The sequence below is a fragment of the Sander lucioperca genome, chromosome 21, assembly GCF_008315115.2.
Source record: "Sander lucioperca isolate FBNREF2018 chromosome 21, SLUC_FBN_1.2, whole genome shotgun sequence".
Lineage (NCBI taxonomy): Eukaryota > Metazoa > Chordata > Actinopteri > Perciformes > Percidae > Sander > Sander lucioperca.
Window position 1 is genome coordinate 4,476,323 of NC_050193.1, and position 25,144 is coordinate 4,501,466.

The 25,144-nt window shown below is 44.2% G+C and overlaps 1 protein-coding gene across 2 annotated transcripts in view; it reads left to right on the forward strand.

Moving 5' to 3' along the window:
• plekhh3 (pleckstrin homology, MyTH4 and FERM domain containing H3) overlaps nucleotides 1-24,883 on the forward strand; it is a 29,136-nt gene extending 4,253 nt beyond the window's left edge. The window contains exons 2-13 of one of the 2 annotated variants that reach the window (XM_031312919.2): nucleotides 1,789-1,844; nucleotides 9,156-9,250; nucleotides 12,864-13,046; nucleotides 14,373-14,530; nucleotides 17,118-17,241; nucleotides 17,804-18,101; nucleotides 20,490-20,697; nucleotides 20,923-21,059; nucleotides 21,673-21,793; nucleotides 22,225-22,713; nucleotides 22,860-23,051; nucleotides 24,207-24,883. In XM_031312919.2, the coding sequence (XP_031168779.1) occupies nucleotides 1,789-1,844; nucleotides 9,156-9,250; nucleotides 12,864-13,046; nucleotides 14,373-14,530; nucleotides 17,118-17,241; nucleotides 17,804-18,101; nucleotides 20,490-20,697; nucleotides 20,923-21,059; nucleotides 21,673-21,793; nucleotides 22,225-22,713; nucleotides 22,860-23,051; nucleotides 24,207-24,377 (2,232 nt within the window). In that variant the 3' untranslated portion in view covers nucleotides 24,378-24,883. The remainder of the gene's footprint in view (nucleotides 1-1,788; nucleotides 1,845-9,155; nucleotides 9,251-12,863; nucleotides 13,047-14,372; nucleotides 14,531-17,117; nucleotides 17,242-17,803; nucleotides 18,102-20,489; nucleotides 20,698-20,922; nucleotides 21,060-21,672; nucleotides 21,794-22,224; nucleotides 22,714-22,859; nucleotides 23,052-24,206) is intronic. The other variant, XM_031312921.2, reaches the window with a different exon arrangement.
• Nucleotides 24,884-25,144: the final 261 nt, after the last annotated feature.

A 25,144-nucleotide genomic window follows, 5' to 3' on the forward strand; every position in this document is an offset into this window, starting at 1 on the left:
GCGGAAGTCAGCCATGGAACGAACACATAACGGCATCTTTCCCTCTTTCCCTCAATGCTCTGCTTTCGTCTGGAGTGATTCATCCCCTGCCCGTCCAAAGGGAGAGCTTTTGCCAGGGCTCTGCATCGCACGCTATCCTTGTTCCTCATCCCACAGCCCATTAACTCTATTGGAAAGCTATTTTTCTGTAAATTGTCACGTTTTGTAGAGGATGACTCAAAATATTCTAACTTGATCGACCTGAACCATTAGTTTATTGATAATCTGATTAGTTTATATCATGGAATTACAGCTTTGCAGTCGTTGAAGTGATTAGTATGGATTTGTCGTTTTCAGTCATGGCTGTCTGTCTGAATTTTCTCCTCTGGGGCTGTTGGCTTGGTTAAATCATGTATGCTTTAACAGACAGCGTTAGGGAGATACCATACACTCTCTCTTCCATTCACCAGTCACTTTCTGACAGTGTTCAGTTATTCTTGCCTGTCTGCTTTGACATTTACAGTACATACAGAGTTAAACATTAATCAAATCTTATTATCCAAACCCTCATATTTCCCTCATTTGCCAGAGTCCATCTACCTTATAAATTTAACACTGTCTCCATACTAGCCTATACATTTACAGTTCATGTTTTCTTTGTTATTTTAGAGCCGCCCTTTTTTTGCAGGGCAAGGGCTATACTTAGGCTGGTTTGCCCAGTAGTAAAGTGTGGTGTGTGAACTGTGAGGGGCCCAGACCTGACCTGGATAGAGTTTCAGGTAGGCCAACACCCCCGAGTTGGGCCGGGGCAGCCACAGGAGCTGGCTCAAGGCTGTGGCTCACAGAGACAACAAGTCAGGCCACGGGGACACACAGTGCTGCCCTGCACACCAGGGAATCAGTCCAAATTGCATACAGGCAAGCTCTGATGTCTGATGGGGTTTTCCAAGGTCAAGCTGGGAATCCAGGGGCCTGAGTGCCGTGAAAGGAAACATCCTCTCCCATCGCCTGCCTAACAGGGAAGTTCTGGAATGAAAAGTTCATTGTTCCACCCATGAAATTTGATTTTACGTGTCTGCCAGTGGCAGCCCCATTTGTAGTCGGTAGAAGCATTAACCCCAGTTTCCATACAAAACTGATATCCAAGAAAGGGGGAATGCGACTTAATATGAGCAGCTGGATTACAGTCGAGAAAACTTCAACATTTAGCTAGTAATTTGTGTAAGGTAAGATTTTGGGCTGTGTTCATTAGATAATCAACATTAGTACACCATCACTTTACTACACCAAGAGCTGATTTTATGCAATCCCTGTCCAGAGGCTCTTTGTCTTTCCCACTTGTTTTTATCAAGCTAACAGCCAACTTGTGACACTATAAACATGTGGATAGAAAAGATGAACAGTTCCTGTTGTAAGTGCAATCTCAAAGACTAGGGTTATTTTTAGGTTAACAACCTTCTCAGAGAAATGACTGATCTGAATAAAAGCCTTTTGGGGTTAGCTGGTTGGGGTGCACGCAGCTATTACACAAATGATTCCTCTGTTCCCCGCTCCTATATTAAATGAGCCTGTTTTGCATGCCATCTTTCTCCCCACCAGCTCACCCCTTGCAAGTGAAAGCCAAGCATTACAGGAACAGAGCAGCAATGTGCTGAGACTGCCAGGAATGGCTGCATGCTCTACTGTAACGTGGCCACTGAACGCAAACTATTGAGGGATCACTCCAACCTGTTGGCTAGTTCTAAGGACAGACTACTGTTTGTGTTGCATTATCATCTATTTACCCTATTCTCTCTCTTCTGTTGACAGAGTCCAGCTGAAGTGACTGTCTCTCAACCAACTCGCACAGCCAATGGAACAAATGGGTAAGGAGAGATAGAAACAGATTTTTTAAACTTGAATTTTAGGAAGTGATAGTTCCTTATTTTACTCTTATATTTGCTCTTACTGCTGGGAAATTCTGTATCTTTGGCAGGCACATGTGCAAGTACTGGCCAATCACTTGATTTTCACTTCATCTGTTTTCTCATGGGGCTCTCCTCATGTGCCCAACCTCAAATTCGCGCACATGCTCACAAGATACAAGCGGTACAGACTCATATGTATATTGACAGATGATCTTTGATGCTCTGCAGTGATACTTTGATTGCTTATGGATAATCCCACTGACAGCTCATTAACCTCTTGACCTTTTTGATGTTTGCCATTTAAACATTGGCTTTGCTTTTGTTTGAGGTTGCATTGGCCAATAATATAGCAATATTCAATCTATAGGTGATTGTGACCAATCACAGGTTAACTCCAGCTTCCAGATCGACAAATCCAATCACTTTGGAAGGCGGTATGCTAAAACTGCCCATTACAAGGAACCACTATGCGTCTTACAAATAATTAAATTCAAATGGTCATGGGGTTGACAAGTGAATGCTAGTGCCAATGAAAAGGAGTGATTCATGGAGGGCTGGATCCAGACTATTAGTGCAGGGCTGTGATCTCAGACAGTGATGTAGCCAGGCTCTGCTCCACTCTGTCTCTGGCATCATGCCCTTATCATCCCCCCACCCCTCTTCCCTCATCCACAATCTCTACTGTACATCTGCCGACTCATAGGCAATGAGTCACAAAGCTCGACTTGTCGGACTATCATACACCACAAATGTGAATAGATGAGGGTCTGCAACAATTCTCAACAAGAAGAGAGCTGCATCAGGAAGTGGGTAGCGGCGCTGAAGCTGTAACATTTTGTTACAGTCATACAGGACCTGCTGTTTCTTGAGGCTTGAAGGAAAGAAGTAAGGCACGAAGTAAGGAGGGAGGCTAGGTGACTCAGTCCTACCTCAGCAGCACTCCCAGAAGAGGTGTGGCTCAGAGGTGTGTGTGTGTCTGTGTGTGTGTGTGTGTGTGTGTGTGTGTCTTCTAGATTGTAGTGGAGGTGGCCCCAGGCCACATGGCATAATTAACTACTGGTTTTGAAGGGAGTGTGATAAAAGCCTGGCTGTAATCATCACACTGAGTGCAGAGATTAGAGAGTGTACTGCTTGGTCATTACCTGGCCAATGACTGGACACGCCCAGATGTTCAAATGTATAGAGGGATAGCCAAACCAGGCTCTGATAAGTGAGGGCATTGTGATGTAGCAGATGGTGCCATATCATTTTATCTTCAGTCTAATGTAACAGGCAGGACAGCTTTTACTTCTTTTTTAACTTGTATTGAGCTATTGAATTGAACTGTCCAGTAGGAGACATTAATCTAAACTATTAGTTTAAATAACGGCCCAGATGTGATGGTGATGAATTGGAGGGGTTTATGTTTGTCCTACTAGACTTAGGTCAATATGGTAATGCTCAGATAATTCATTATGCTGCTGGCCTGATGTGGTTAAGAATGGAGATAGGCCGGCCTCTGTTAAAACAGAGTGGTTGGTACACACATCTGAGTGTAGGCCATTTCAGGGTTAATCATAATAGTAAATTTAGGGCGCCTTTCAGAACACCCATGGTCGTCTTACAATGCGTAAAGTGTTCTCCCAGAATACCTGGTTATAATGGAGTATTACCAATGTATTTTGTATACAGTATGCTAACATTGTATGCACATTCATAGTCACTCTCAATTTGGAAAATACTATAATTTCTGTGTGTTGTATTTTGAGCCAATAGCTGCAGGGCACATGCACAGTCAACTTTAGTCATTATCAGTACTATGTTTTTCTCATACAGTAAAAATTACACACAAAGTATGCTCAAAACATCTTGCTATCACTCAGAAAATGTGACACAGAACAAGCTAGTGTACATTTTCAGTAACAAGGTGGAAAGTTTTAGATGTTTTTTTTTTTTTTTGTTTTTTTTTTAATATGTCCATTTATTGAGATTTATTTTACAAGATAGATTTTTTTAAATAACTGACATTGGACTGCATCGGTTTCAAGAGACGGGACATCACTGTGATAAGTAACCTGGCATGGTTCTGCAGGTATGCATTCTGTGATTTGTGAACCCAGCAACTTTAAAATGACCACAATTCAATGTTATATGCCTGAAGATGGTCCAGTACCAAAACGTTGACTATTATTAAAAATTTATATTTTTTGGAAGTAAGACAGTGTGCGGGAGGTTTTCTTTGCAACTCTTGACCTACTTGTCCACCTCCTACGCACCTGTCTCACGTTGTAGATGTGCGAAGTATTTTTCTGTATATCAAACATACCACAACACAGTGGATTATTATGTTTGAACTCAGGACAGAAAAGCTCTTTTAGTTGACTAATGTGTAACTGCAGAGGCTGATCTGGAGAGGCTGGGAAGTTTTCAAATGATAATATTAGTTTGGCCTATGTCAGGAGTGCTAACAATTCGTTGTGCGTTTGCACTGACCTCTCGCAGTCGCAGGCGGCTTACTGAGGGTGTGGGTGATGGACATATCTCTGCAGGTGGACAGCGCAGGTCTCCCCTGTCTGTCTCTCAGTCAGCACAAAGTGCCAAGCAGCCTGCTCCCTCCTGCTGTGCCCACACTCAAATCTGTCTTACATCATCACTATTTTTTTATCCTCACTTTCCTGACTCAATTTTCTTCTCATAGCTGGGACAGAGAACAGAGTACAAACTATACCAAAAGAAAGGGAACACTTGAGGACTTCTCCATCACTCTTTCTCACCATTTGTTCTGTCTGCTTTCTCATTAGCCCCCCTTCTGCTTTGAAGGCTTTTGACAGATATTTTTTGGTGTTGGCTGCAATGGCTGAAAGAGACTACTTTTTTCAGAATGTGTTTCATGTGTGTGAATTAATGCATGTGTGTATGCATGAAACATGTGGGTGTTTGCGTGAAAGGCTTAGAAGTGGGTCAATCATTCAACCAACACAAACTAGCCCTGTTCACAACATCAGCAAATATAGAAAGTTTAAATTGACATCACAAAGTCTCACCATCAGGCTAACTTCATTCAAACTAAGACATCACTTACTCCCAATCATAAAATGTCTTGCTGATCAACACTCCCTTTTTCAGTCGCAAACTCAGACTTCCTGTCCCCTTCCTCCTCCTTTCTCAAAACATGACTTTTTTCCTCTCCCCTCTGCCTAGTCCAGAGTTTCTTGGCAGTGGTCTTGAGTAAACAGTGTATTTTTAGCTGGGAGGTCATATAGGCCCAGTCTTAATCACCACATTCCCATTTTCCCACCAGCCCAGCTTCAGCCAGAGGCCCATGCAGCAAGCCCAAGCAATGTGGGGGAGGGGATAGAGACTTGAGAGAGGAATGGATTTCCCACAAAGAGAAACTGATAATTTTCTGCTACAGTATGACCCACTGTATTTTAATGAAGGACGTCTCCAATAGTGTTTATTCTGGTGCTTTTGCAGATGTAAAACTGTAACTTGATGTATGGCTGTCATTTGTGTACAGTTATGTGAGCCTAAACATCACAGAAAAAAGGCAGCTGGTTTGAGGTCATTTGTTTGAATGCCTTTTTGGACCCATCCAGACATTTCATCCATCACTTATAATTCTCCAGGTGATTCTGTGACACATCCACACAAGGGTCATTTTTCCAACTGTGCATGTTCTTGTTGTCACAAGGACCCGCTCTGTATGCTGGAACATGTCTCCACTGTTTCCACTGCGGTCATTCAAGCCCGAGAGCAAGGACACTACTTTTCTGACTTTAATTAGCATCTCGGCGTTTTGATTAGACCCTGGACTGAAATCAATTACTCATCGCTCCAGCAGCCACCACCAGACAGACGCTCACAAACGAATCAACTCATTGTCCTGCTCATACTTGGTGGATTTAAGTGTGTCACCATCGTTGTCACCATGAAAGGACTGCAGACAATATGCTCATCAGTTGTAATGACCTTATTTCAGTATGTGCAGTAGGAACCATCCATATGTTGTTGTTATGCATATGTTGATTTGGGTCAATATGTAGCTTAACAATGCTGCATTCACGCAATGGTGGCCAAGATTAAAGCTATCTGGCTTTAGCATGCAGCTACTTAATAGTTAGCAGTTTGCTAACGTTAGATTGTAATGGAACAAAGCAGCACTTTGTACCGTCAAAAATCTGCTGATAAAAAACTTACAACCTAACCTCACAGCCACACAGGTGCTTTCCCCCTATTGTGGCTCTTCTCAGGACTGTGTGGGCGTGTACAGGCTGTAATTGATTGACATCATGCTAATTCTCCTGCTGTTAGTTTTGCCGCACCTGTTAGGGCGGTACACCTTATCACTCTTTCAAGTACATGGAATTTGGTGACCACATGTAAAACCCAGTAAATTTCCTTTTTGCAGATTAATATCACTTAATAGTTTGTAAAATTAAGAAACGATTTATTAATGGGATGGAATGGTGTCAACATGAATCATGCTTGACAATATCAAGCTATTGGGCTTTGCAAAAGAGAAAAATGGAAGTTTGGATGTTTCCAAATTGATGAGTAGAACAAAATAGTCCAGTAAAGGCTACTGTATACGACAGTCGGCCTGGTGTTTATTGATTGTGCTGGATACCCTAATGTGTCCTCTTTCAATTGTTTTCTTTTTTTCTTCCACTTTCTTTTGCCATGTTCTCTCAAATACTTGCTTGTAGTCACTCCGTCTCACATCTGAGCTCTATATTTTTTTAGGTATAAAAGAGATGTGAAATTGTATGTGTAAAATTGAGAAAGTAGGGCACACATGAACTAGTAGTGGTGACAATTAGTAATGGATAGATGACTATTGAACAGCTCATCTCATCATTAGCCATATTTCACACAATATCAGAGGGCCTTGCTTTTTTAAAATTTTCAACACTTTTCAAGTTTTAACAGTTAAGTAGTGTGACATTCAAATGATGCTCCGCCTCTGCAGTAGCTGATGTTTAGTCCTCGAGGACAAGAGAGAGAGAGAGAGGTGCTGGTCGATGTGCATTCGCTCCATTCTCCGTGCTGTCTAATCCCCATGTCAAATTGTTTCCTGCACTCCACAGGAAGTTGCCCGCTAAAGGCCCCACCGTCACGGCCTTTGCTGGGGCTTCTGGGAATGTGGGGGCGGTAGCATGGGGGGCTGGCGGGGGTTGAGTTGAGGTGGGGTGTTTTAGGGCTGCTGGACAGCTGTGGAGATCCAAAGCCCCCACATCAACATTAAGCTGGGTTTTTGGACACAGTAATCAAACTGACTCTGCTAAGGCTGCATTTAAACTAAAGGCCAGGATAGTTTGTGCTGCTAAAGGTCAAAACCTGAGTTTTAACCCCTCCTCCTCTTCATGGCCTAAAAGAAGCACTGAAGTTGACTTATAAAGTATTTCAGGTTAAAGATGGGGGCAGACCAGTTTGGGGCAGAAAAAGGGATTTCTGTCTGTTCTGGCAGTAAATGGCAAAATGCCCACCCTTCTTAGAATCTGCACACATTACAGCCAAGTTTCATTTTTTACTCAAATAATATTCCTCCAAGATGTACGACCATGTGTGTACCACATTACCTCTTCAATAAACTGTAAAATTAAAAGTCACATCTTTAATTTCTATAAGACTGCTGGTTCAAATCCTGCAGCAGGTTATACCAGTTGTTTCAGTATTAGTAGTTGTGATATTGAGATTTAGAAACTAAGTGTAAGGATTATTTTGTATTGCTCTTGACATTTTGGATGTAAGCCTATCATAGGCAATAGCAATTATCCTAAACACTTACACAGCAGGCTATATTCTCCAGTCAAGGCATAGTTTTTCTATAGATCTAAATCCTCTCTCATTTGGGCTACATATAGACTACCTCTGCCTGTCTGCATGCCTGTCTCCGTTACGTAGCATGGGTTATTAACAACCTCAAATAAGAGACGTTCTGTGTTTATTTTATTGCCCATAAGTGGAGTCTGTGGAGGCAGTGACTTTCAGAAGTCCATGAAGGCTGCTGCTGTAGCAGGCGAGCCGGCTTAGTTATACAGCCTGACTGAGTATAATGTGACAGGATCCTCTTGACTCTCTTCTTCTCACTTCTGCTCTCTGGTGATGCCCTGAACCAGTTTACATTCACTTACAGAAAAGCTGGCCCACCATATAGTTTCACTGTGTCTGCTTGAATTAGAGACTTTAGAGATGCCAGTCGGTTAGGCTCTATAACTGCAAATACATAAATTGTATGCATTTATGCATAATAAGCACTATCAGAGAATAATATCACAGAGGTCAACATGATAAAGCATGGTATTGATAACATCAGGTCAGCGCACACAGAAAAAAAGGAAATGGCTTCTGCAGTTATGTAAGCTGGGTCAAAGCAGATAAGGCTATATTTGGACTCATTGATTATTGCTGCCTTCCGCGAGGAGGAAACTTCAGAAATTATCAGATCAATAAGGATGTAAATCAGCTGGCGAAGGAGTAGGTAACAGGAGGCCGAATATCCCTGGGAGGGACGGCTCGATTAATTTCCTGAGCAATGATCCCGGAAGGAAGAGAACAAGAAGGGAGGAGGGGTTTGTCACTTGTACTTCACATGCTAGTTAGACCCAGGAAATAGAGAAAATAAACGAGTAAACGAGGAGAGATTAAATCTCTAAACAATCTAATAGAGTGGAAATGGGCCTTGGCCTGAGATAGTGTGAATTTGTCCACAACATTGCTGGACCAAATTGTTGAAGCATCATTGTATGTGGAGGTAGCTGCAGATGTGTTCGTAAGGCATTAAAGAGAAAATAAGAACAGCGGCTCAGCAGATTTACAGATGTTTTTGATGATGTTTTAAGTTTTAACTATCCAAGGCTGTGACCTCTTGAACCTACTGCCTTCCTCTGACTGGCGTGAGCTGGCTGGCTGGGAGTCAGGCCGGCGTCGCTCTGTCACGTTTATTTTCAGTGGCTCGCTCGGCGCGGCAGCCAAAGTGATAAAAGAGAGACGAGCTGTCCACAGTGGCGTGGTATGTATCAGTGTGTGTTTGTGTGCTTGCGTGCTGCTAGGGAGGGAAACTGGGAGAACGCAGGAGGACAGATATTCGTGGCACTTCTTCCAGTCCCCCCTATGTGACCCCCACCTAAGAGTATCAGAGAGGCTTCTAGTTGGCACAGTGTCACATGGGGGGGCAACTGTGTGTCTCTGGGCCAATTAGCTATCCAATGGGAGGGAGTAGTCAGGGGAAGACTTGAGTTGAGAGAGAAGCAGTTATTTACATTCTCCTTCTGCTCCTCTACACAGGCACACTGTCTCAGAGGTAAATGAAGAGATGAAGAGCCTGGTCATCGAGAAGAGTAAGATGGGCCTGGAGGAAGAGCCTGAAGTGCTGGTCAAGGGTGAGTCTGACTCGCACAACAAAGACACACAAACAAAGGCACATAACCTTTGCCTGAATGCATAAACCTGCTATGGCGTGGTGAGCATGGTGTCATCTAGTTGCTAAACATTCAGCTTTCTGCTGTTTTTTGTTTAATGTTAATGTATGATTATCTTTGGACTGGTTAGACAACACAAATCATTTGAAGGCATCACCTTGGGCTCTTGGAAATTGTGATGGGCATTTTCACTTTCTTTTGCCATTTTACAGACTTAACATTTAATACTGCTACTTTGTCCTTCAGTTAATAGATGAGGTCCTTGCAGGGCTAGGTTGATGCTGTTCATCTCATTAAATATAGTAATATTTTCTATCTCTTTACTAGTACTGTCATAGCTCCATGCTGCACTTTCGCCCCGTAGCTAACCCCTCTCTGACCACATGTGGCACCGCTGTTCCCACTCTCTCCCCCACTCTCTCCCCCGCTCTCTATGTCCTCATGTAAGGATAGCTACTGGCATCATGAGCGCCGTCTTTGGTGTCTGATGCTTTTTAGGAATGATCTCATAGGATATTTCTGTTTGATTTCTTTCTTAGTTTTTCTTCTTGGCCTGCTACTGAAAGGCAGCAGTAAAATGCCAGCACTTGGATAAGTTACGTCCTGTTTGGAATGGCGGCAGTCTGATTGCCTAATTCTGACAGCAGTTACTATGCACCCTTGGCTAGTGCCCCTCCCTTACTGCTGTCCCCTCTCTGTCCCTGTCTCACTGTTAGAGGAGAAGGGTTTCCCTCCAAAACAGAGGACAGCTACTTTCCTTGGGCCATTGATTACACTATCGCTTGGGATTTTAGCTTTTGCACCACGCCCCCATATTCCGACCGACCACACTGTAACAGCCACCACAACACCTCAGGGCGTTATATAATCCCTCTCATTTATGCGTGTTTTGCACAAGGATATGTTTAATTCTTTAGCAGGGAATCTAAAATAGGCCACAAACATTGCAGATATAGACTGATGATGGGAGGATGAATTGTAAAGGCCATGGAGTGGTGACAGAGATTTTAAGTCGGTGGTTTATTGAGATACCCTTGTTGATTTACAGTTAAAATGAACTCCTCCTCACGTTACGCAGAGCTTCTCATGCTCTGTTTGATCCGGCTTTGTGCATGACACACATTTTTAGAATTGAACTTTGAGGTGAGGTGTCTCACTTCATTTAAACATTCATGGAACAAACATTCAGTACTCAGTCATGGGAGGTTTGCAGTAAAGAGATGGAAATGCACAGAGAGAGATTGTTTGCACAATCTGTGTTTGAGGAGGTAGGGCATTGGGGATCAGAGGTCACAAATGAAACAAATTAAGGGTGAGCCGTGGCCCCCAGGGGAGACATTAGCAGGCCAAAGAGATGGTATCCAGATGGGAGACCATGGGAGGGGTATACAGGGGACTGTACTCCTCTTTCTGTCTCTCTCCTTTTTTGCCTTTCCTCATCACACTGTTTAAAGTTCCCAAAAGAGCAGCATCTGTGGGACGTCCCATGTCTGTGACAGAGGCGTCAAGGTAGCAGGCATGCACTTCTCTCCATGTCTCTCACCCATTCCGCCTGTCTGCCTCCCCAGTCGTACATCCAGTCTGTCAGCAAGCTCAGCCCGACTTACCTCATGGTTTTTATTTATCGGGTTTTGATGCTGTGCCCCTCTGATGTGGTGTTAAGTGCCTCCAGGGTTTTGCATTGGCTATATTGGGTGAGTTTATGCTGGGTTCAAACTTTCCACTTATATCATATAGAAGCATTCTTAAACAGGAAACCTAGCCTGAGAGGCTGAGCCTTTGTCCCCCTCCCCCCCTCCCCTCTCTCTCTATTTATTTTTATTTTGGAGTAGCAGTGAGGCAGTGGAGGCTTTGCACTGCCTGGGAAAACCACTTTGAGGCAAGGACGAAAACCGGGATAGAAGAGAATTGGGGGAGATGAAAGTAAAGAGGAAGTAAGTGAGAGCAGAGGGAAGAAAGAAGCAGACGAAATGAGCGCTGTCTGACAGGTGGCATACAGCTTGCTAACCACAGAGGAAGCAGTGATGCTGGCGTGGCGTCATTGCCAATTTTACAGGGTAGGAAGCTAAAGGATTGTTCCTTTTAAAAAAACACTCAAATATGCGTGTACAAGCCATATGAACATACATGCACAGCCACCCCACAAGTGGCACACTGCCAGTATATTGCAGTGCCCTGCCCCCGCAGATAGCCCCACCCTGCCTAGTAGCAGTCCAGGTGGCCTGCTACAGCCCTCTGCCAGCCTCTCCATCAGCCCTCTGGATGAACTATGACCCCCTACCAGGACTCTTCAATCCTCCTCCGTCTGTTTCTCTCTGGGCGGCATCTGGACAGAGCTCTGCCAGGCTAGTTTATTTATCTACTCTGAGATTAAATATTTATTAGGAACAATTTGCACACATAGCTGAGGGGGGAGAAGAAGTTAACTGCCGTGAAACAGTGGATCTGGGCTGTTGCAGTCTTTCCAAACCCTCAGGACTTTGGGAACACAACAGTCTTGCATAGTAGAGCCAAGCCTGGCAAGACCAATGAGCATGCCTATGAGCTGGCTAAAGGCATGTCTGCCTTACTCTCTTTCTCTCTCTCTTTCGCACTCTGTCGACCTCTAAAGTGGTAATTATGTTGGCTGCATGCAGGCTTTAATGCCTATGCCATTAGGTGGCTGTATTTTTATCCCCTAGTATTTACCCCAACAAGGAAGTCTCATACAGACTGCAACACACGTTATGGACAATTACTATGGTACATGCCTTGGGGATTATTCTTAGTGAAGACATGTTGCAGCAGCACTGGTTTAGTAGCTCCAGGACTTGCCCATCTACCACCCAGACCTTTCAAGGGAAATGCTTGTCCTGTTGTGTGTCTGATAGCATAGTAAAAGGTGTGCCAGAAAGTATGAGTTAAGTGAAATCAAAAAGCATTTTAATGATTGACAACTTACTTGTTGCTGGAAAAATTATCCCAAGACTCTAAGCAGGTTAAAAAAAATGCTATCTATTCAAAATTGTTGGCTTTATTATGTTAATTGAAATAAGGGTATAAAGTAACTTAAGTAATGTATTGGAAAAAGTTTTGTTTTGTCATCAATATCAAAACTGGGGTCTCAGCATGAGTATCAACAAATGTCAACAATACCCAGCCCCAGTAATGTATGCTGCCATGTAGAACTGCCAGTAAGTTATTTTCTCAATTGTTTTGTCTATCAAAGATGAGAAAACATTGAAAATGTCCATTACAATTGTCCAATGTCTAGAGCCCAAGGTGACATCTACAAATGTCTTGTTTTATCCAAATAGCAGTCCAGAACTATACTATACTACTGTACTATAAAATAGGACAAGAAAAAGCAACAGGCTCTCACATTTGATGAATTTGGAACCATCTAATGTTTGACATTTTTGCTTTATAAATTACGTACACCATGAATCTATTATCAAAAAAGTTGCTAATTAATTTTCTGTTATTCAACTAATCGATTAATCAAATAATCATGGCCGTTCTACTGGCATGTAACATACTTATTTTATGTTAAAGTTGACTTGTCATATGACACGTGTGTGTATGTTATTTAAAGGGTGGCTGTTGCGGGAGGTGCGAGGAAACTGGATCAAGCAGCGTCGGTACTGGTTCATGCTGAGCCAGGATTCCCTCGACTACTACACCGGACCAGAGAAAGGAGCCCGCAGACTGGGCACGCTAGTCCTCACCAACCTTTGCTCTGTCATCTGGCCAGACAAGCAGACATACAAGGAAACGGGTGAGGGGCACACAGACATGCTGATGCATAGCTGACCCACGCTTATGTATACTTGCCCGTAATCTCTTTAGAGTCCAGTGTAAGACCTGTGTTAATTACCTATGCGGTGTAGTGATCATAGACATTTTTAGTAAGCTGTTCAGGGTTTTTTTTTAATATAAGTGACGCCTTGTGGTCCCCTTTCCCTTCCCATGAGTGCTGTAATTCTGAGTAAGTTTGGGAAGCCCCAGCTCTGTTTGGTCCAAAATGTGGCTCAAGGTTAGTCTGGAAACCTCACATCTGAGTAATCAACAGGGGCATCACCCTTCCCTTTCTGGAATGAAAGAAATGAAAGACATAAAGAGGAAAGTCTTTGCTGTGTGGGAAGAGACACAGGGGATGACTTGTCCTTTTTAAAGTCTCTGTAGTACACAAACATGTCATCCATGTCGTCTTCGTTTGTCTGCCTGTCCATCAATGGAGGGGATTATGTCCAAAAACCACTTAAAATGTCCAAACCATTGTATAAATCCAAACATAGTTCTTACTAACTCAATATTCCAGGGGACTTTTCTGGACAGAAGTGCACTTTCAACAGTGGCTTTAATTTGTCACAAGCTCTATTGGCTGTTTCACTACTGAATAACTTTATGTTCCTCATAAGCCACTGAGAAAGTTGCATTATATATTTAGTTCCTCTGTGTATTTTCTGGTTGTCACCATGACACATTAGTTCCCTTTAAGGGTTCCATCTTTGGCATCATTGACACTTTACAGCAGCGTTAATGTAAGGGCACAACACAGGTTGAATGTAGGCAATGGCAAACCACCATGTCATAATCTCAGTTGTAAAACCTCTTAATTTTGGGTTTGTACTTTACCAAGAACCTAAACAAAGAAGGATGTGGTGCCAAGTCACGTAGCAGGAAAAGCAGATAACAGCCGTGAGGCTGCAGATCAGGCCAGGCTGCCTGGGGTATGTCTAATACTTCCTCTGCACAAGGAGGAAGCAGACCTTTTTTCACTTTTATTGCAGGTTATCCAAAGAGACTCACTGAGAGGTTTAACACTTGTGTTCTAACTCATGTATAGAATAACTGATGTTGTTTGGTTTTGGTGTGGTCTGAGGTTCCTCTCAGGCTGACCTTTTGATCCTCAATGAAACCAATAGAGGAAGTCAGGGAGAGGGAGTCACGCCAGATATGCAAGGTGTCCCATGCAGAGAACATTTCACTGTTCACTTGTCCCCATTTACTTAAAATGCCCTTTAAGATGAGGTGCAGTTTGAATTTCAATGCCATAATGTCATTTAACATGATACATTTTTATTTTGTGTGTTTCTTTCAGGCCACTGGAGCATCACAGTATATGGACGGAAGCACTGCTACAGGCTGTACACCAAGCACTTCAACGAGGCTGTGCACTGGGCATGTGCCATCCAGAAAATCATTGATACCAAAGCACCAGTGGAAACACCAACACAGCTCCTTATTCGAGACATCGAGGTGGGCCACGCAGCACACACACAAAAATATATACACACAGTTGCTGTTGCTCCCCCCTGCTCTGTTACCATGGAAACCACACAGCCTCATTGGGTTCGGGAGTCCAAAGTTTCCTCTGCTTGCTTCTCTCTTTTGAATGAGCTCATCTTCTTCCACCACACCAGGACAGGACATAATAACAGACCTGAAGCAGAAAGGTCATTTAAAGACAAAGATATTTCCAGTTATTGTGTGCTCAGAAAATTTGGATTAGTGGGATTTGAAAGGATACTTTTTTGCTTTACCTTCTTGCATGGAAGGAGAGTGAAGTGCATTTATAATGCACAGCTATATTTTTAGACCAGGGGTTGCTAGAGAACACAGCATGCTGGAATCTCATTGAGCAGACAGATGACTCCTCTTGCATCAGTCTGCCCCTAGGGCGGAGAGAGGGGCAGTTTTGGCAAAGGAGGTGGAGGAGGGCTCGGTGTGAAGCAGCAGGGCCAGATAAGCAGTCTTTTGCCTGGCCTCCTGTCTCCGTCATGTCTCTAATCTCAAAGAAAGTGTTTAATCTGCTTGCCTCCGTCTGCCCCTGTCTGCTTCGCCAGGAGGGGCCAAGATTATTTTTTGGAGGAGCAGAGGGGGCCTGCTTTTAAAGTGATCCTCATTCATTGTTTTGCTTTCCCCTCCTTAGTCTTTCTCTCAAACACTCTGTGTGTTGCTTTCTTTCTCCCTCACCTTTACACACAGGCACACTTTCTCAAATAGGCGAGATATTTTACCTCTCGAGTTTGAGATTAGGACTGCTGCTGCAAAAATCAAAGAGAGAATGAACAGAGGAGGCTTTGTGTGAACAGGACAGCTCGCTTATCTTTTAAGCATAGATTCATGTTCCAGCCACAGACACAAGGGAGAGCAGGGATTGCAGTGTTAGCATTAGCATTACAACATTAGCCTTGGACCTACAGCCAGAGGCCATGTGTCAAAGAGAGAAACATCGAGAGAAGAACAGATTAGATGGGTGAACTGCTTTTAAATTTTAAATCTGCCACACATTACATTTTAAAGACAAACCAACTGTGAATTTATGACTTCGACTAACCCGTTTTTTTCCATCACAGTTAAGACACAGACTTCCTGGCTCAACTCTGACCTACTAGGATGTAGTTGTGTCAACACACGCTTTTCCTGTGTACCGAGCGACATTTCAGGTCCACCTCAGTTTTGGATTTACCTTCAAATAAAGCGGTTTAGATCATTTAGCTAAACTCCTGGTGTGTTTACAACCTGTTTTATCATCTGACTGCTTGTGTCTTGCCTCCTCTGACCTTGCTGTAACTTCAGCAATGTTGCTGTATGGCAATAAAGTATTGAATCTTGAATCTGTATCACCAGATCTTAACAATAACTTTGGTGAGCACAGTGTTTTCAGAGTGTTGGGCAAAACTGTGATAACAAGTACCAAGTTGTAATTAACGATAATTATCCTTTCAAGGAAAACTTAAGACATATTCACTTTCATGCCGAGAGTTACATGAGAAGGTTGATACTACACACGTCTGCATGCTAAGTATAAAGCTACAGACGGCTAAATTTGCTTAGCATAAAGAATGGAAACGGGGAAACAACTATCCTGGCTAGCTCTGTCCAAATGTAACTAAATTGGCCTAGCAGCAGCTCATTACTTAACATGTAATATCTTACCTACCTAAAACAGCTAATTGTCCTTATAAGTTTCGGTTTTTAATCAGTGAGCTTTAGAGGTGCCGGTAGGCAGACTTTGGTACCTTTGGATACAGCCAGGCTAGCTGTTTCCCCATTACTTTGTGCTAGCGTTAAGCTAAGTTAGCCAGCTGCTGTAGCTTTAGATCTTCGTGCAGAATTGAGAGTGGTATCAATCCTCTCATCTAGCTTTTGCCAAGATAGAGAATAATCGTGTCAGGGGAAGACCAAAGGGAATAAGTGACACTCTGTGGTCCTAACCATGTATGTGCAGTGTATGAATTTTATCTGGGATGCTCTGCTGTATCCTGATTCACAGAGCAGCATCTCATTCCCACATTGCAAACAGACAAGCCTGTGTGCACCAAACACTTTAGAAGAATGTGTCAACTTTGCCCCACTAAGGAGGAGGGGAAACAGGCTTGTCTTGTAGCCAGCGAGAAAGGATGGCTGGTTTGAGGGGGTTGCAGAGGCAGGAGAGAGCCAGAGCAGTGGCAACGTTACTAATGAGCAACAGGTGCTAGAGGGCAGTAGCATGAAAGCCATCTGTACCACTAAAAGGCATCTATCCACATAGGCAGCTAAAGACACACGCACACTAAACTCATTGACACCAGCAGATAAAATGTAACGTGTCAGTCATGCTAGTGTGGTTTGCTGGGTCATCATTTGACCTTCCTGCTGCTTTGAAAGTTGCCAGAGCTGAATTGTGACCCTGGTCAAATCAACCCCAGTCACCCCTGACAGACAAACGCACATACTCAATCACCCACTCACTGACTTGCTTCCAGGTTGGCTACAGGCATATTGAAGGCATATGAAAGTTTGTTCTTTACTGTGTCTATCGATGTTATCGTCACATTTTTTTTCCACTTGTGTTCTTTAGGAGAATAAGTTCAACCCTGAGGCAGTGGAGCACATGTACCAGCACAATCCCATCCTGAAGTACACCCAGGGCCCCCTGTATGCTCCTCTGCTGCCCTTCCCATACGGCAGCCTGGAGCACACATGTAAGTAGTTAATATGTACACATCATACATTATCATAGCAACAATGTCTGAAGTTGCAGGTGAAAATGATAATAATGGTAAACATATTTTTTTTAATAATCATTTGAAACTAGATCATAAAACAAGTAGGTTCAGATCTCAGTGCTGATGGCTGAGTCTTTCTTAAAGCTGTTGTAATCTTGAATATATTAACAGTTATTTATGCCTCTAACAGAAACTTACCACTCAAGCCTGTATGTATATCCAGTTAGCAACCATTTTCAGCAACTGTCCAATCAAAGGCTTTATTGCTAATTGGAAGTAAGTGCAATCTCCATTGTGTTTGAATTGCTGAGAGGCAGCATTTAGCACAATGCAATGCAGGACCTTAATTGGCTTGGCTGTTTGATTAATACAAGTGCAAACAGCGGCAACACAAAACAAAAATTAAAAAAAGACAGAACAATATATGTAATATATTATTGTATTATAACTTAAATGAATGCTGCAACTCAATGATGTTTACACAACAAAATGTTAGCATATCCTAAAGAATTAAGAAGTCCTCTTTTCCTCTCTCCAGACCACAGTGGAAAAGGCTACGGCTCGGTGCGTGAGGAGGCCGTGAAGCTCTTCAATTGCCTGCAGCAGCTAGAGTCGGCATGGGAGCCGGTTCCCATCATCCAGGGCGTGCTGCAGACCTGCCTGGACCTGCGGCCCCTCCGTGACGAGGTCTACTGCCAGCTAGTGAAGCAGACCAGCTACACGCCTGCCCCGTACACTGCCGCACACCTCCGCTACTGGCAGCTTCTCACTTGCATGAGCTGCACCTTCCTGCCTGGGCCCACCGTGCTCAAGTACCTGCGATTCCACCTTAAGAGGTAAGATACACAAAAAGGATACTCAAATGTTGAAGTGCTGATACAGTTGACTTTAAAGATATAATATGCAGTATTTTACTAAAACAATGTATAGATTAATACAAAAATAATCCCTCTCCAGTCATCCCTTATGACCCACTGGAAGTGTGTGGCACTGTCTGTATCTGCAGAGACCCTGCCCTCTGCCTGTATTTTCTTGTGTGTGGGGGACGTTCTGGGCATCAGCAAAGAGCAGAACCCCAGCCAATAACAGCATGCAGGTTGTGTTCTCATTCCCAGGTACCGCTGCTTTGTCATGCCCCTCGGGGTCTCATACCAACGCACAAGTTTAACTTTGAACAATGTGTTTGCCAACAGTAAGCGATACCTCCTAGATATAATAATATAACACATAATGTACATAGTATTAAAATCAAATACTGGCCACAAATTAAAAATGTACTGAGAAGTGGTTTACCTCAGCTGAATATACCGCTTGAGTGTGAATCTTCTCGTTAGTGCTATATATAATATTGCTTTATTGTTTGGAAAATTAGAAATTGCATATGCCACATTCAGGTGGGATTTATTCATGTGAAATCCTGCTGACTGGATAAAGCTGTTCACACCATCTCCTGCTTGTAATTACAAATGGAAAATGTTACTGTTTTTGCTGGCTCGGATTTGTCCCAATGGGAAACATGACTTGTGGAAGACAGGTGGAAAACAGTACAGCAAAGCCTTCTGTTGACAGTTTAAAGTAATGGAAACCACAACTGTAATATTGCAGTGTTTATTTTATATTCATGAAAATGGTTTTACATGTGAGTGATCAGAGTCAAATGTGAACACAAGTTGTAGCAACATGATGCAATCCCAGTCCCATGAAAATAGTACATCAGACCAGGAGTTGGTTATGAGGGAGAACAGGTTAAATGCTGGGAGATGAAGGTGAACCAGTAGTGTGTAGTAGCAGGGAAAACACGGGGTCTAGACAGCGGACAAAAAGCAGGCGCCAGCCCCGCAAACTACCAGTTTAGATATAGTAGCGTGATATGCCTTCACATTGTTAGCATGTTCCCCAGACAGATCCAGTGTTTTAGGGCTGGATTTACAGGTCTGAATTAGCCCCTCTGTCAAGCATGCTAATCTAAGTTATTAGCAGTGCTAATCTCTTGCTCCAGATTTTCTGTCTAACACCATACCATCAAACCACTACAGTTTTCTATCTATATGTCTGTACTGGGAACCACCCTCTAGCTAATGGAACAGTTGCATGCAATGGCAATTCATAATAACCCTGTGGAACTCGCTGCCTGTGTGTTTTGATACGTATAGCTATCGCTCTCACGCACTCTCTCACTCTGTGGATCTGTGCTGAGGCTGCAGCTGGGCAGAGCTAAGACTGGAGCTGGGAATTGGGCCCAGAATCCCTCCTCCACTCCCCCTGTGCCCTGAGAAAACCCCCAGGGAATGTCTGCTGTCAGAGAGAACAGGCCAGAAGAAAGAAAGCAAAGGAGGAGGAGGAAGGGGTAAGAAAGGAGGAAAGAGCAGAAAGGGGTGAAGACAGGAGAGTATAGGAAGGATCACACAGCCTCAGTGGAACATTCCTAATTATGTTTCAGCATGACAAATCCCACCCTGTGGCCATATCGTTATGAGAGAGCAAGACATTGGAGGGAATGAGAGGGCCTCTCTCTGTCTGGCAGAATGTTTGAGGCCCTCATGCTCCCCTCTCTCTGTCCTCCTTTTTGTGTATTTTGGGACGAATATCGTAATATAATTGTTTCCTTCCTATTTTTCCCTTTGTTTACACAGGGCTGAGCTCATTACTCCGTCAGGTTGAATTTCACACCTTTCACACTCCGCAAAGTGTGTGAGACTTCAGGCTCCAGTTGGAGTGTGCTGTCCGCTGCCTTTGTGTCCCCTCTTTTGAAACAACAACAGCACACACACACACACACACACACACACACACACACACTCACCTACCACTCCTGGACACCACTGGGAGGAAGTGGCAGGTCACTCCGGTTCACAGGAGCGGAAACACCTTTTCCTGTTTCGTGTGCTACCCAAAGTCAAACATGTTTTCTTTGCCATTTTCCTTTTTCTTTGAAGGATTGAGGAATGTTGAGCCTTTTAAGTCCCTAAGAGCTAAAGTGAGAACATTTGTCATTCCTCGCCTCATTGACTTTCGAGAATTGCCAGCCCAAAGAAAATAAAGAACTCTGTTGAATCAAAAGGATGACGCAAAGTCTGTAATCAAAGCATAACACTTTACAGACTTTAAATCACTGTTAACATCACAAGCATTAACACGTTTTCCCTTTTAAGTATTGAATAAATCTAAATGTGCTCGCACACACCTTACGTATCCACCCGTCTCATTCTCACTCTTTCTTGCAGGATCCAGAGCCAGAGTCCTGAGTCTGAGATGGATAACTATGCGTCATTCATCAGCGAGGCTCTGGAGAAGACCAAGTGTCGGGAGTGTGTGCCATCCTGGGAGGAGATCCAGATGCTGATGAGCCGACAGGAGATGCTGTGCACTGTGCACTATCCTGGCCCTCTATCCTGCCAGCTCTACATCAGCTCACACACAACCGCCAATGAGGTTTGGGAACATTTATCTGTATTCTACATCATAACACAACTTTTCTCAATCTTTCAGCTTCTCACGTCCTAGTTTAAAACATCCTAGCCTAATCAGTCTAGTGACATTACTAAACCATAATAACCACAGAAATTGCATTTCTGCCTCTTCTGTTTTCACTCTTAAAATGGAACCATTTGTGTGTCCATCTGTCTTTTCTACTCACTTCCCCTTGCCCTTCACCAGGTGGTTCGAAGGATGCAGGAGAAGCTCGGCCTGCAAGAGAGCAAAAACACGTTTGCACTGTACGAGCAGAATGCACTGTGGGAGCAGCCGGTCACAGGCAGCTCTCTGATTGCTGACATCCTGACCAGGTTTGAAAAGTAAATGTCAATTTTCACCTTATAAAACAGAACAAGACAACAGACAAGGGCGAGGAAGTCAGACACAATAAAACCAAGCAGACAGACATGCTATCAAACACCTTGTCTAAGTCTGGCAGGAATCTGAGCTATTTCTCACTTGTTAGATGAATGCGCCCAGAGCTGTTGGTTGTATATTTATCTTCCCTAGCCCAACTCCCATGCTGAATGTTATCCAGTATCCTTGATAACTGGTGACCTTGTCTGGTCTTGTTGGTCAAACATGACACCATGCTGGGAAACTGGACTTGTGTCACTATTTCTGTCAGCAAAGCCAGCCAGTCACTGGATAGCCAAGGTGAAGCTGATGTCATTTGATTGTACAAGGCAAAGTCTCGAATGAAACGATAAGGCATCCAGCTGGAATAAAAGGGACCTGTGTGGACTTCTGTGTCCTCAGTGTGCTTAGTGACAGAGTAAACATGAAACTCAGCGAACCGTTGAGTTACTAAACATTAATATTACACATTGAGGAGGCAATATCCTGTAACATATTAACATCTAGGCTTAAAATTCTTGGTATACCATTTGTATATATTCCCTTTATAACCCTTTCTGTCCCTCTTCTGTGCAGCCTCGCCACCAAAGAGTCAGAGTCTGAATCCCAATGGAAACTGTGTTTCAAGCTCTACTGCCTGTTGGATGCTGACAGCATATCAGTAGACAGCATTGAGTATCTCTTCCTCTTTGAGCAGGTAATGGAGCAGAACACAACTCCTCAAAGGGCAAAGTCCTACCTTTGAGAGTGTCTTTGTTATGAGTGGCCATTTCAGTGCTGATAATGATATATAATTTATTGTTCTGCAGTGATTCATTCCTCGTATTTCATTGTTTTTACTTAACAATCTTTAATGTCTTATGGGCTGTGATGCAGTAAAGCACAGTGCATAAAAAAACATGACTAAGAGCACTGGCTGTAGTGCACAGGGGGAAAAAGGCAGCCAGCACTGGCTTCATTAGAACACTTTTTCTGAGGACTCTCATAAAAGAGTTATGGGACATAATAAAATAGGGTGGGGTAGAAAGGATTGATGGCAGGACTGAGGCTGTTACTGACAAATTGTGCCTTCTTTTCGTCCCGTTCTGTCTCTCGTTGATTGTCCTGGGTTTGGCCTTTGCACTGCAGTGCCATGAGATGGTGGTGCGTGGCCAGCTGCCAGCCTGTGAAGAGGACCTGCATGCCTTAGCTTCCCTGAGGCTTCAGTGTCTGATGGGTGACTTCAGTACACATGCCCCCTGCCCACCTCTGGACGAGCTTTTCCCAGGTCATGTTCTAGAAGCCCGAGTCCTCATGTCCCTCTCTGCACCCCAAACCCTGCCTCCTTGTCAGGTGGCTGCCCAAGGCTGCCCCACGACACAGCGCTTCCACACGGGCCTCCTGGCTGGGGCGCTGTGGAGCCACACAGCTATAGCAGCGCACAAGCAAAAGGTGGAGCAGGACATGCGTCTGCGGAGTCGGCTGAAGGAGGAGGGAGCGACTGTCATGGTATCCATCTTGGAACGTTGGAAAGGTCTAGCCGGCTACAGCCGCAGGGACAGTATGGCTGCCTACCTCACAATTGCACGCCAGTGGTCAGGCTTTGGATGCACTCTTTATGAAGTGGACTTTTATATTGTGAGTATTGTGAGGTCACCTTTAGTTTTATTGTTGGACTGAAAGATTTTGCTCCCTCAGTGCTGAAGAGTCACTTGGACTCTTGAGGTAAACTAAATGATAACTTTGAGCTGGTCTGACATATGCTTACCTCTTCCTGCCTCCAGAGTTCGACAGGGAGTTTTTCCCAGAAGTTGTGGCTGGGTGTAGCTGCTACATCCGTGTCTCTGTATCGGCAGGGAGAGGCAGAGGCCCTGGAGTCCTTCCCTTATGGCCAGATCTGTTCTTATGGCGTATCCGATAGCAACACCTTCAAGATCACAGCTGGGGATCGGGATCTGCTGTTTGAAACCACCAAGGTATAGTGGCTCACGCCCCAGTTTAGAATGTACAGGCTGAGGGTTAAATGAAGCAAAGTCTCTTATTACCGGAGCTGTTTCCATATGTTTCACTATATATCTCCACTGTAGTCAGGATTCAGTTTGTGTACTGGCTGTGCTGTCTGCTCATGATACCCCCCTGCCTCCAGCTCTCTGACCCAATTTTAAAACACTCATTTGTTGGTCTAAATAGAGAGCACACAACCTGCCCCTGCTCTCCAACCGATGCTAACCAACTTCCTGGCATTAAATGGCAACTGGGGGGTGAGTTTTATTGCAGCGGTTAGATTAAATTATTAGGCAACATTTCTCAGAAACATGGATGTTCTTCCAAACACAGATTTTTTTTCAGTAGAGAACAAATCTTGCCTTTCACAGGGCAGATTTGCTTGCATCTTCCCACACGGAACAAAAAATCCCTCTCTGATCTCTCGTGGGGCACAAAAGTGGCTTTTATTTATTTATTGGACGCATAAGCGAATTGAAGCAGAGCCCAGTAAGGCTCCTACTTTTATGAACTTAGGGCCTCATATTGCTTTGACATGAATGTGCAGTGTTTTGAGCTTCTGGGCAGGAAAAAAGAGAACGAATTTGCAGGGGGTGATTATGGTTAGACCTGGAGTTAATGGTGAGGGCGAGATTAGCTACTTATTCAAGGGTTACAGTTAAAGTTAAAAAGTAGGTGTAGGTTAAAACTCAAACTGTTTTAGTCAGTGTTCTCACACACCATGTTTATGCAAGCATTAGCAATACTAAAGTAATGGTCATGGTGGCTTATGGTGGTTTGGTGGTCATGTCCACCAAGGTCAGGGTAACGGCGAGACAGATGAACTCCTCCGCAGTGCCCTTTCTTTTTTCTGCAACAGCTGCTGAACAAAATATGTTAAAGTGATGAAATATCCACACATGTAAGGCCTCTTTTTTATGATCAAGGGGTGTGTGTGTGTCCTCCAGAATCTGCCAATCACCGTCCTCAGCTTCTGGAGGATCCAGTTTTTCTCATAGCTGGATGACATCATCGGTCTCCACCCTCCTGTGACAGTGCCAGACAGACACTGAGACTGCCACCAATCTGACCTCTCTCTCTCTCTCTCTCTCTCTCTCTCTCTCTCTCTCTCTCTCTCTCTGTCACAGCTGACTGAGATCATGCAGCTGATGAATGCGTATTTCAGTGCCATCCATCGCCAGCGAGGGAAAGGGGAAGATGCGGACATCACCATCACAGAAAGCACAGAGGTGGGATTCCATCACCTGGCCTTGACACACACACCCACCCTCCTGGAGCTGCCCTCGCACCCAGTTTGAGAGGGATCCATACCTGGACACCCCCCACCCCCCACCATCCTAATCCACATGGCCCCTATGAGGCCCAGCCCCAGTCCTCAGGACACCACGCCTCCTCCACTGGGAATGGCACGGCAGCCAAAACAAAGAGAGGGCTGTTTTCGCTCCCCATCAGTGAAAATAAACCCTTGCTGAGCTTTCCAGCTAAGGGAGCTGGCCGATGGAGGAGGGAGGGTGCGGGAGGGGACGGGAAGGCAAGGGGGTTCTGTTTTGCAAGTGAGGCCAGAAACCCACAGAAACCAATGCGGTTGCTGATGAGCTGTCACACACCCTCCACCCCATCCTGTCACGCAACCAACTCTGTTACCCTACATGGCAACACCCCCCCCCATGCCCCCACCCACCCCCTAGACAATGTGAGACGTTGGCATGAGCCTTGCTACATCAGGGAGAGATAGCATCACAAGAGTTAGGACTTATGGCAGCAATAAGCTGTGGTACTCCCCTCATGAAGGTATGGCTTAGAGTGAAAACACTACTCTCTCCTTTCTCTCTTTTTCTCTCTCGAAGTGTGCCATATTTGTTTTGCCTTTCCTAGAAGGCAGTCATCCCTCATGCACTGCTGGAATAGTGTTGAGAACATTCAGTGACACACACCCTCCCTCAGTGGTCTCTTTCACACACACACACTCTCTCACATGCCCTTATGCTGACATGTTCATCAGAGACGGTCCGTTTTCATAAGGTCCCGGCCGGGTTTGCATTACCTGGAACTGTTGATGCAGTGA